Consider the following 11,793-nt stretch of genomic DNA (forward strand, 5'->3'; position numbering starts at 1 on the left):
TGAGGCATCAAGAAGTGTAGATAGTCTGTGGATGAGGTGGGTTTCCATGACATGGACACGGCTCAGCACAACTTTGTAGTTTCTAGTGGTCTTGGGCAGATCAGTTGCTGTGCCAGACTGATACAACAGGATTGAATGCTTTCTGTGGTGTACCTATAACTCTTCTCACCTGCCTATCACCTCCAACCCTTTCTTCTATAGTCCACTCTCCTGTCCCGTCAGATTCCTTCCTCTCCAACCCTTCATCGTCCTCCACTGCCACACCTCTTCTCTCCCCCCCCCCCCCCCCCCACCCTCCGGCCGGCTTCAGCTATCATTTTCCAGCTATCCTCCTTCCCCTCCCCCCACCTTTCTTCTGGCATCTTCCCCCATCCTTTCCAGAATTGAAGAAGGGTCTCAGCCCAAAACATCGACTGTTTACTTACTTCCATGGATGCTGCCTGACCTGAATTTGTTTAATGGACATTGCTTTGAGAGTCTATGGGACCTGAATTTCTATAGGGGGTGGCCTCAGTTGGTTGGTTCTGGTTGGGCGGAATGGCCTGTTTATTTGCACTCACTCTGTCTGAGAGGAGGCGCACCTGTTGAGGGGAACTCAGCAGCTCAGGTAGCATCTTTGGAAGGGAATGAACGATCAAGTAAACTGAATGAAGGGTCTCGGGCTGAAAGTCAACTGTTTATTTCCCTCCATAGTTGCTGCCTGACTTGCTGAGTTTCTCTAGTATCGTGTGTGTGTGTTGGTCAAGAGTTCCAGCATCTGCATAATGTTGTGTCTCTGGAAGAAATGATTATTGATATATGGTAGTGTAGATAGCTATCAGCTGTTCTCAGTCAGAGTAAATAGTTACATCACCGTGCACTACCCTGAGGTTCATTTCCTGCAGGCATTTACAGGAAGATAAAGAAATACAACAGAATTTATGAAAATCTATGCATAAACAAAGACTAACAAACAACCAGTGAGCAAAAGATATACAGTGCAAATTAAAACTGAAGAAAAAATGCTGAGAACATGAGTACCAGGAAGTAAATGTGTAGTTTGTGGAATTAGCACTACTGAGGTGAGTGAAGTTACCCAGGCTGGTTCATGAGCCTGATGGTTGAGGGGTATTAACTGCTCCTGAACCTAGTGGTGTGGTTCCTAAGGCTCCTGTACCTCTTTACTGTAGTAGTGAGACGGGAGCGTGGCCTGGATGTTGGGGGTGGTGTTGTCTTTGATGGTGGGGATCTTGTGACAACGGTCCTTGTAGCTGTGCTGAATGGTGATGGACCATTCATTTGGTGATGTAGCTGTGTCTTTTAGACTTTTTCATTCCTGGGCATTGGTGTTTCCTTACCAGGTCGTGAGGCAACCAGTCAACTCTGCATCTTTAGAAGATTGTCCAAGTTTTAGATGATATGCCAAATCTGCATAAGCTTCTAGGAAAGTAGTGGCGCTGTCATGCCTCCTTTGTGATGGCATTTACATGTTGATCCCAGGACAGATCCTCTGTGATAACACCAAGAAATTTAATGTTACTGATCCTCTCCACCCCGATCCCTAATGACCAGTCTTTGGGCTTCCTCATCCTGTAGGCAAAAATCAGCTCTTTGGTTTTGCTGACTTTGAGAGAGAAGTTGTTGTGGCACCTTCTTGGAGCATGTGGATCTTTGGAATAACTGAGACCCTCCCCCTCCATACAAACACCCATGTTCATGTATTTAAGTTTGCTGCTGACCCCCACCACCCAGACCATGCTGTCTTCTTGCTGCTGCCATCAAAAAGCTACAGGAGCCTCAGGACTCAAACCACCAGGTTCAGGAGCAGTTACAACCCCTCAACCATCAGGCTCTTGAACCAGAAGGGATAACTTCACTCAATTATGCCCACCCCAACACTGAACTGTTTCCACAACTATGGACACACTTTCAATGATTCTTGTTTTTTCTTTTATTTTCTTGTGTGTATTTGCACACTTTGACTTTTGGACATTGGTTGGTTGTCCGTCTTTGCTTCTTTTGTTTCTTTGTATTTACTGTGAATGCCTGCAGGAAAATTAATCTGTGTGGAACTGTGCAGAGGTCTGAAGCACATATCTATAGCTAGGGTGTCTGTTTTGTGCAGCAGTGTATTTGTCAATGTAGAGCACAGAGCGAGTTTGTAAATCTAGCGGGGGCAAAGGCTGTTGGGAATGGCAAGGGGGGGGTATGGGAGAGGTGGCAGAGAAGAAGTGCCGGGGCGAGATTCCCGTGGATGCAGACACACCCAGCCCTGAGACACCAGGCAAGGTCATTTGATTCCAAACAATTGGTTTGCTAATCATTACAGATGATGGTGGTGGTGGTGGTGGTGGTTCACTCTCCCTACCCCCTTCCCACACTCAGTCACAATAGAGATCCATATCAGAATCAGGTTTATTGTCATTCACGTATATCATGAAATTTGTTTTTACGGCAGCAGTACAGTGCATTACATTTAATTGCAGCAGTACTGGGCAGAAACCTTGGGCATCCAAACTATATATGTGTGCGGGTGTGAGACAGAGTCTGAGAGAGGTCGAGATATGTTCGAGACAGTCGGGGCATGTGAAGCATAGAAAAGTCAGAGTGGAGGAAATTGGGAGCAAGGTTTGCTCTGACTAAGTGCTGGGCCAATTTGGAAAGGTCGGATCCAGGCCCAGAGTGGATCGAAGTGACAAGGCCCGGGAACTAGAGCAGGAACGGCCCGATGTTCGGACGATTTAAAAACTGACCAGATGGATTGAAAAGGCTGGGTGTTGGGACCAGAGAAGTGGGTTCTGTTTGCTGCTCCCTGACATTTACTCCACTCTTTGCTGCGCTGAGGCCGTGGGCCTGCTCCGGCTCCGACATTTATTCCATCTACTAAGCTGAGGCCGTGGGCCTGCTCCGGCTCCGACATTTATTCCATCTACTAAGCTGAGGCCGTGGGCCTGCTCCGGCTCCGACATTTATTCCATCTACTAAGCTGAGGCTGTGGGCCTGTGCCAGACTGTGTGTCTGAGGACTCACTTTCATGCTAAGTACCATTTGTCTAATTTTATTGTACTTTTTCTTTCTCTGTCTGCATGTTGGGTGTTTGTCAGGTTTTATGGGTTCATTTGGTTTTCTTGGTTTGGGACAGATCTCGGGGACATTGATAATTTACTCTGAACCAAGACTTTTGCACAGTACTGTATACAGTGACATATGTATTTTGTGTTGAATTTACCTTGAACTTTGAAGTATGTAAATGCTGTTTCGATGCTTTTTTTTGCCTTTATCCCTTTCCATTAATTTATTTCTGTTCTTGCAGAGAGCTTGGCGTTCAGTGTCTGTCCATCCCATGCTTGAGAATTGAAGAGGCGGGGGCTCTGCAAGGTGCCAAGAGACCGTCTGCACGTCATGTCCTAGGCTGAGGCGCCCCCACCCCCCACCCCGGCAATTGGTTGATCGGAACAGAAGGGAGGACTTCGGCCGTTGCGGGAGCACAGGATGGCCACGGACCCGGGAGAGCCGACTGGCCCCGGGGACTCCAGCAAGCCAAGGGGTATGACCCCCAGCGAGGGCTCGGCTGACAGCGAGACCAACCCCGCGGCTGCTGCACCTGGCAGAACTGAGAAGGCTGGCGACCCCCTACCCCTGGCTGAGAACCACCGCTTTGTGCGGCGGAGCATGGATCCGGCGGAGCGGGATGGGCCCACCCGTCCGCCCGCCTGCGCTGGCGTGCCGGAAGGCAAGAGCGACGCTGCCGCTACAGCCAAGACAGTGGCCGACGTCGCCAAAGACTCATCCAGGGACAGGACCGAGAAGGAGAACGAGGAGGAGGCCGAGATGAAGGCGGTCGCCACCTCTCCGGGAGGCCGCTTCCTGAAGTTTGACATCGAGCTCGGGCGAGGGGCCTTCAAGACTGTGTACAAAGGGCTAGATACCGAGACTTGGGTGGAAGTTGCTTGGTGTGAGCTGCAGGTCAGTGCCTCTTCTTGTATTTGCATGTCACAGCGTCCTACAGCGTGAAAACAGACGCTCTGGCCCAACTCATCTGTGGTGACCACCGTGTTGGTCTTTTGTGGCCCACACACAAAATGGTGGAGAAACTCAGCAGGTCAGGCAGTGTCTACGGAGGAAAATAAACAGTCAACATTTTGGGTTGAGAACCATTTGGTCCATATCCCTGTAAACCTTTCCTATCCATACACCTATTTAAATGTCTTTCAATTCCTGTTGATGAACTGGCAACTGGTTCCATATGCCCACCACCCTCTGCCTATAGAAATGGTCTGTCCAGCCTCTTTATAAAACCTTCCCATTAAGGATTTGATTCCCTCTCCCCAGGGGGAAATGCTGAGTGCATTCCCCATACCTATGGCCCTTTACCCTACATCTGCTCTAACCGCTATGCTACCATGCCAGATACATAGTGTAGTACAAGGTCAGACACCAAGTCTAATGCGATGGGACAGTGTTCTCTCCCACGGCCAGTACTGAAGAACAGCACATGGAATATAAAGGGAGATTGGGTCAACAGTGTTAAAACATGGTGGTTAAACTTCTGGGATTAAAGAGAGGTATGGGTTGATCTTCTAGAGACACAAGTACAAATCCCAGTAAAACACTCGAAAATCAAAATTTAAGTGAACCAATTTATTATTAAAATGTGTACAGTCAGTAGCCACATTATTAGGTACAGGAGTGCAACCCACTGCAGTCTTCTGCTGCTGTAGCCCATCTACTTCAAGGTTCGAGATGTTGTGCATTCAGAGATGCTCTTCTGCGCACCACTGTTGTAATGTGGTTATCTGAGTCACTGTCGCCCTCCTGTCAGCTTGAATCAGTCTGGCCATTCTCCTCTGACCTCTCATTAACAAGCCATTTTCGCCAACAGAACTGTTGTGCATGAAAATCCCAGGGGATGATTAGTTTCTGAGATACTCAAACCACCCCGTCTGGCATCAACAATCATTTCATGGTCAAAGTCACTTAGATCACATTTCTTCTCCATTCTGATGTTTGGTCTGAACAGCAACTGAACCTCTTGACCAATTCTGTGGGTGAAAACACCTTGTTAATGAGAGAGGTCAGAGGAGAATGGCCAGACTAACTCAAGCTAGCAGGAAGGCAACAGTAGCTCAAATAACGATGCATTACAACAGTGGTGTACAGAAGCAACACAGCACATCAAGCCTTACAGTGGAAGACCATGAGCATATGCTCAGTGGCTATTTTATTTGGTACAGGAGGTACCTAATAATGTGGCCACTGAGTATACATATGTTATGAAAACCACACTGGGTTCCACTCCTGTGACCACTTTATTAGGTACACTCTGTATCTAATGAAGTGGCCACTGAATGTACGCCCATGACAATGAACTGGGATTTAATCCATTTCTTGTTCTTAAATATTTCAGTGGAAGGCGTTGAAAGTTTTCTCTGTAGCCTAGTGCATGTGCTTCTAAATTCTCTGCAATCCAATAGTGTGTTAACTTGATTAAACAGTGATTTATCACACTGCAGAGCTGCAGAATGATAATCTGTAGCGTAAACGGCAAGTTATCACAATGGGACGTTTACCATCACCTCTTCTCTCTGCCAATCCACGCACATCCACACCCAGAGTTATTTTCTTATCGAAAGACAAACACCTTCAACTAAATGGACAGGGCCTTGCATGCAGGCAGGCAGGAACAAAGAGGGGCTGTTCAGCTTGTCTAAAGCTGCCCAGTTCAAATATGCAATAAAGGGGAATCCATTTGGATTTTTAAATAGCATTTAGACATTGCCATGCCAACACGCCTGTCTGGCAGTCAGCTCACATTAATACTAAATCATTGTCTGTTCTGTTACAGCAGTTACAGTCTAGCTAATACACAAGAGCCCTTGACCTGTCTGCATGCCTGTTCTCACTCACAGCTTCCTCTATGTGCAAGTGTGATTTTATTTTCTCTCAGCAGGATGTTTGAAATCCAGCCCCCATTTGTAGGGTCAGTTTCTGCTACACTGCTCTTGCTTCCATCCGTTCGGAATACACTGAGGCATCATCTGGCTTCATTTCCTTGACTCCCGATACATGGTGGAATTACAGAGTCTTGATGAAGGCTCTCGGCCCGATAAGTTGAATGTTTATTCCTGTTCATAGGTGCTGCCTGAACTGCTGAGTTCCTTCGGCATTCTTGTGTGTTGCTCTGGGTTTGCAGCATCTGCAGAATCTCTTGTGTTCACATTTTGGAACTGGTTTATTATTGTCACAGGTACTGAGATACAATGAAAAGCTTGTCTTGCATACCATTCGTACAGATCAAATCATTACAGTGTATTTGAGGTGGAACAGAGTAAAACAATAAAGTGAACAGCTCTAGAGAGAAAATACAGTGTTGTTAAACAAAAGGGTGCTAGATTATAAAGTACACTGTGAGGTCAAAAGTACTACTAGGAAACTGTTTAATGATCTTATAGAAGCTGTCCGTGAACGAGCTGGTTCAGGCTTTTGTATCGTCTGCCCGACGGGCAAGGGGGGAAGAGATGACGGGGGGGCTTGAGAGTGCTAGCTGCTTTACCGAGGCAGGGAGAAGTACAGATAGTCCATTGGAGGGGAGGCTGGTTCCTGTGATGAGCTGAGCTGAGTCTGCAACACTGTAGCTTCCTGCAATCATGGGCAGAGTATTTGCCAAATCTAACCAGTTAGGATGCTTTCTACAGTGCTTTGAAAAAAATTGGCGAGGGTTGACCTCTTTAGTCTCCTGAGGAAGTAGAGATGTTGCTGTGCTTTCCTGGCTGTGACGTCTGCGTGATGATCACTTCTGAGAACATCAAGTCCTCAACCTCAACACCACTGATATAGACAGGGAGCATGTACACCACCCCCTTCCTGAAGTCAATGATCAGCTCTTTTGTTTTTGCTGACCTTGAGGGAAATATTGTTGTCATGACACCATGTCATTAAGCTCCCTATCTCCTTCCTGAACTCTTTAAGATGCCGCACTCTACAGTGGTTTTATCTGCAACTTGTAGACTGAGTTGGGAAGAATCTGGCCGTGCACGAGTGGACAGGGTGTGGAGTAGGGGGGCTGAAGACACAGTCTTGTGGCATCAGTGTTCAGAATAATTGTGACCTATCCTTACTAACTGAGGTCTGTTGGTCTGGAAGTCAAAGATTCAGTTGCAGAGGGTGATGTTGACTCCCAGGATCCAGCATTTGGTGATGAGTTTGCTTGTAATTCTATTATTGATTAAATTCCCTTTCGCCTCCCTCTCCAGAGTCTGTTTTTCTGTTGTAATCTCCATGGCTGAGGAGATACAGCTGGGTTAATTGAACTTAATTTTTGAGGGGATTGCCTGATTGGGAAAGACTTGAGAGACATGGGCCTTTACTCTCGGGAGTTTCTATTTATTTAGATATGAGCATAGGTCAGCCCCAGCAAGCCACACTGCCCAGCAGCTTACCTATTTAACATTAGCCTGTTAATCTGCAGCCCTGTGCTCAAGTGCTGTCTTGTAACCGAGACACTGTAGGAGCTCAGCACGTCAGGCAGCATCTGTGGAAGGAAATGGAGAGCTGCCGTTTCAGGCCGAGACCCTTCATCTGGTGAATATAGGACCTGATGCCAAGAGTCTTGATGAAGGGTCTCAGCCAGGAATGTCAACTGTTCATTTCTCTCCATCTGGCCTCCGAAGTTCCTCCAGCGTTTTGTGTGTGTTGCTGAAGATCTGCAGAATCTCTTGTATCTATGCAATGTCAAATAAGTGGCAGGTTAGGTGCTTTCAGCTGTAAATCATCTGGTCAGTGATCTGGATGGGTTGGGCACACCATTCTCCTTCTGGACCTTTGTGTGCTGCGGTTTCCAAAAATCCAGCTTTCTAGGAATCCTTGGCGGAAGTCCCTTAGTGATTCTGAATTGTACAATTTGTTTCCCAAACTTCAGTTTCTCAGAATGTTAACAGATAAAGGAAGAAGGATTAGTGTTTGTCACATGCATTGAAACGTACAGTGAAAGCATCGCCTGTGCTGGTGGCTGCCCGCATGCCCACACCTTACCAATCGGTACTAAAGTGAACATATTTGGAATGTGGGAGGAAACTGGAGCACTGTGATGAAATGCTCATGGTCACGGGGAGAACGTACAGACTCCTTGCAGACAGTGGCGGGAATTGAACCCTGATCTTACAGTTGGCTGTTATAAGGTGTTGTGCTAACTGCTACACTACCTTGCCGTCCCATCTTCGCACAGGCACCTTGCTGGTGACAGTTGTGTTAACCACGCAGTAATCTCGCCTGATTATTTGATTTCTCTATTAACTGTTGATGATGGGAAATCAAATCTCACGCAGTGACTTGTAGTTTGCCCTGAGTGGGGCAGATATTTCTTGTGATGTAAGCGTCTGCGTTCATCAAAAATCACTTCAAAGAATGGTGTGCACATTGCTCTCACCTTGTCATGGGCACATTGAGGACATCTTCAAAATCAAGTGTCTCAAGGCAGAGGGTTGTAAATTCCGTCAACAGAGTGTCGTAGACTCAGCCAGCTCCATCACAGACCCAAGCCTCACCACCAAAGGGGGACATCTTCAAAAAGAGGTATCTCAAGGCATCATCCATCATTAAGTGCCCTGACCATCTGGGACATACCCTCTTCTCGTCCATTGAGCCATTGAAGTCCATTGAACTCCCTGTGACCATGAGCATGCATTGTATTGAACCATACAACCATTGAAGAGGTGTAGGAGCCTGAAGACCCACACTCAACATTTTAGGAACAGCTTCTTCCCCTCCACCCTGCCATGATCACCACCTCACAATTCCTCTTTTGCACTATGTATTTATTTTTTTCAAAGGTAAAATTAATGTCAGAGAAATAAATACAATATACATTCAGAAATGCTTTTTCTTTGCAACCATCTACGAAAATAGAGGAGTGCCCCAAAGAATGACAGTTAAATGTTAGAACCCCAAAGTCCCCCCCTCAGCTCTCCTCCCTCCTGTCCATAAGTGGCAACAATCAACGACCCCCTCTCCCCCCATGGCTAAAAAAAAGCATTGGCACCCACCACCGAGCACTCGAGCGTGCAGCAAAAGCAACAGCAAAGACTTGCAGTACTCCAAAGACTACGTGTTCACCCAGTATTCAACATACCATAGGTTCTCTGTCCCCCTAATAATGGAGGAAGAGGTGTCTTTGTTTCACAGCGAGAGGGGAGACATAAACAACTTGCTGGTTTATGATGTTAAAAATCCGTTGTGTCGCTTTTTCGGAGCTCTGTGCCCAAAGATCTCGGGCCTTTGGGCACACAGCCAAAGGTCTTCCAGCTCCTATGACACACTGGTCTGGGACCCTGACCTTTGATACGCCCGTCTCCAGAACCCCAAGATCCTAGGCCTCCAAAGACGAGCTGAACTCTTAGGCCAGGCCCTTGGCATGTCGGATAGCGGCCAGTCATGACGCTCCGAGAGCAGGTCCCATTCCTGCAAAGAACTGAAGTCAGTGTGTAACTCCAGGTCAGGGACTTCAAAATAACCCTCAAAGGGAAAAATAAGGAAATAGAGCTGTTTCCGAAGAGGCAAGCAAAGGAGTTGCCGTTTAGCGCCATCTTAACTAAGCCCCGCCCTCTGACTTGTAACTTGTAGTCATAAGACCATAGACATCGGAACAGAATGGTCCATCTTGTCCAGCAAGTCTGCTCCGCCATTCAATCATGACTGATCCTCTTGGTTTTAAATTCACCGCCCTTTGGCTAAAGAAATTTCTCCACTTCTCTGTTTTGAAAGGGTGCCCCTCTATCCTGGACTCTCCCATCATGGGAAACATTAGGGAAACATTTCCACACCTCCTCTGTCTAGGCCTTTCGGTATTCAAAAGATTTCAATGAGATTCCCATCATCCTTTTGAATTCCAGTGAGTGCAGACCCAGAGCTATCAAATGTTCCTTGTATGATAAGTCTTGGAATCATCATTGTGAACCTCCTCTGGATCCTTTCCAATGCCAGCACTTTTTAAGGATGAGGGTCCCAAAACTGTTCAGAATACTCAAGGTGAGGCCTTCCCAGTGCCTTCTAAAGCCTCAGCATCAAATCCTTTCATGTCTTGCACTTTAGTGCTGTCACAAAGTAATAAATTTCACAGCATACATTAGTGATGATAAATCTGACTGATTCTGAATTTCAAGTTCAGGTGAGCCGGTGCAGCATGGAGAGAGAAAGGGGGGGAACATATCAACCCCTAACCGAGAATTAACTTGGATCCACTCTGGTCCACAGCAGATGCCATTTCATTGGCTCTTCATCCAACCCTGAAACTTCTGGATAGCAAAGATGCATACATCGGGATGTTCTTTATCAACTACAGCTCAGTATTCAATACTGTCAACCCCTCAAAACTAATTAATAAGCTTAATGACTTTGGCCTCAATACATCTTTGTACAGCTGGATTCTTAATTTCCTCACTTGCAGACCCTAGTCAGTTTGGATTGGAAACAACTCTTCAATCTCCATCAGCACAGGCGCACCACAAGGCTTAGCCATCTTGCTTTACACTTATGACTGATGCTAAGAACGGGTCCAATACCATTTTTAAGTTTGCTGGTGACGCCACTGTCGTAGGCCAAATCAAAGGTGATGAATCGGCATATGGGAGGGGGACTGAAAATCTGGCTGATTGGTGCCACAGCAGCAACCTCTTACCCAAAGTCAGCAAGGCCAAGGAGCTGGTTTTTGACTTAAGGAGAATGAAACTGGAGGTTCTTGAGCCAGTCCTCATCGGGAGATCAGAGGTGGAGAGAGTCAGCAACTTTAAATTCCTCGGTGTTATAATTTTGGAGGTCCAGCAAGTGCCATTACGAAGTAAGCACGGCAGTGGCTCCATTTCCTTAGAAGTTTGTGAAGATTTAGCATGACATCTAAAATCTGTGGTGGAGATATCATCAAACACGAGGAAATCTGCAGATGCTGGAAATTCAAACAACACACACAAAATAAACGTCGCCAGTGCTTCTCCCTATAGATGCTGCCTGGCCTTCTGTGTTCCACCAGCATTTTGTGTGTGTTGGCTGTATCATGTCCTGGTATGGAAACACAAATGCCTTTGAATGGAAAATCCTACAAAAGGTAGGATACGGTCAAGTCCATCATGGTAAAGCCCTCCCAGCCATTGAGCACATCTAACTGAAGCTCTGTTGCGGAAAAGTAGCATCCATCGTCAAGGACCCCCTGCTACCCAGATCATGCTCTCTCTTTGCTGCTGCCAGCAGGAAGCATGTTTAAGAACCTCAGGACTCACCAGCAGGTTCAAGAACAGTTATTACCCTTCACGCATCAGGCTGTTAAACTAGTGTGGATAACTTCACTTGCCCTATCACCGAGCAACGGACTCACTTTCAAGGACTCTTCATCTCATGTTCTTCCTAATTATTGCTTATTTATTATATATTTGTATAGTTTGTTGTCTTTTGCACTTGGGATTGTTTTTCTGTCCTGTTAGGTGCTGTTTTCACAGGTCTGTTTTATTTTTTTTAATCCTCAAGACAACTGCAGCTCATTCAGAATGTTGCTGCTATAGAGTCCTCACTGAGACCAAGAAAGTAGAACATAGCACTCCAGTTCTCAAGTTGTGATCTGGCTTCCTGTCCATCAGTGGATTGACTTTAAAATATTACTAGTTTATAAAGCACTGAATGAATGGTCTAGCTCCAAAATACATGTCTGATCTCTTGCTGAATTATGAACTTTCCTGAAGTTGTCTGTGGCTTGTCTGATTACTGTCCCCAGGGTCAAAACTAAACATGGTGAAGCAGATTTTAGTTTTTTATACTGTGTCCTGAATAACC

At 46.3% G+C, this 11,793-nt stretch overlaps 1 protein-coding gene across 3 annotated transcripts in view; it reads left to right on the top strand.

Moving 5' to 3' along the window:
- The window catches only part of LOC140715987 (serine/threonine-protein kinase WNK3-like), a 135,339-nt gene that overhangs the window by 20,256 nt on the left and 103,290 nt on the right, over nt 1-11,793 (top strand). For all 3 annotated transcript variants that reach the window (XM_073028609.1, XM_073028608.1, XM_073028607.1), the window contains exon 2: nt 3,293-3,945. In XM_073028609.1, the coding sequence (XP_072884710.1) occupies nt 3,472-3,945 (474 nt within the window). In that variant the 5' untranslated portion in view covers nt 3,293-3,471. The remainder of the gene's footprint in view (nt 1-3,292; nt 3,946-11,793) is intronic.

Source organism: Hemitrygon akajei, chromosome 24 (genome assembly GCF_048418815.1).
Source record: "Hemitrygon akajei chromosome 24, sHemAka1.3, whole genome shotgun sequence".
NCBI classification, from domain to species: Eukaryota; Metazoa; Chordata; class Chondrichthyes; order Myliobatiformes; family Dasyatidae; genus Hemitrygon; species Hemitrygon akajei.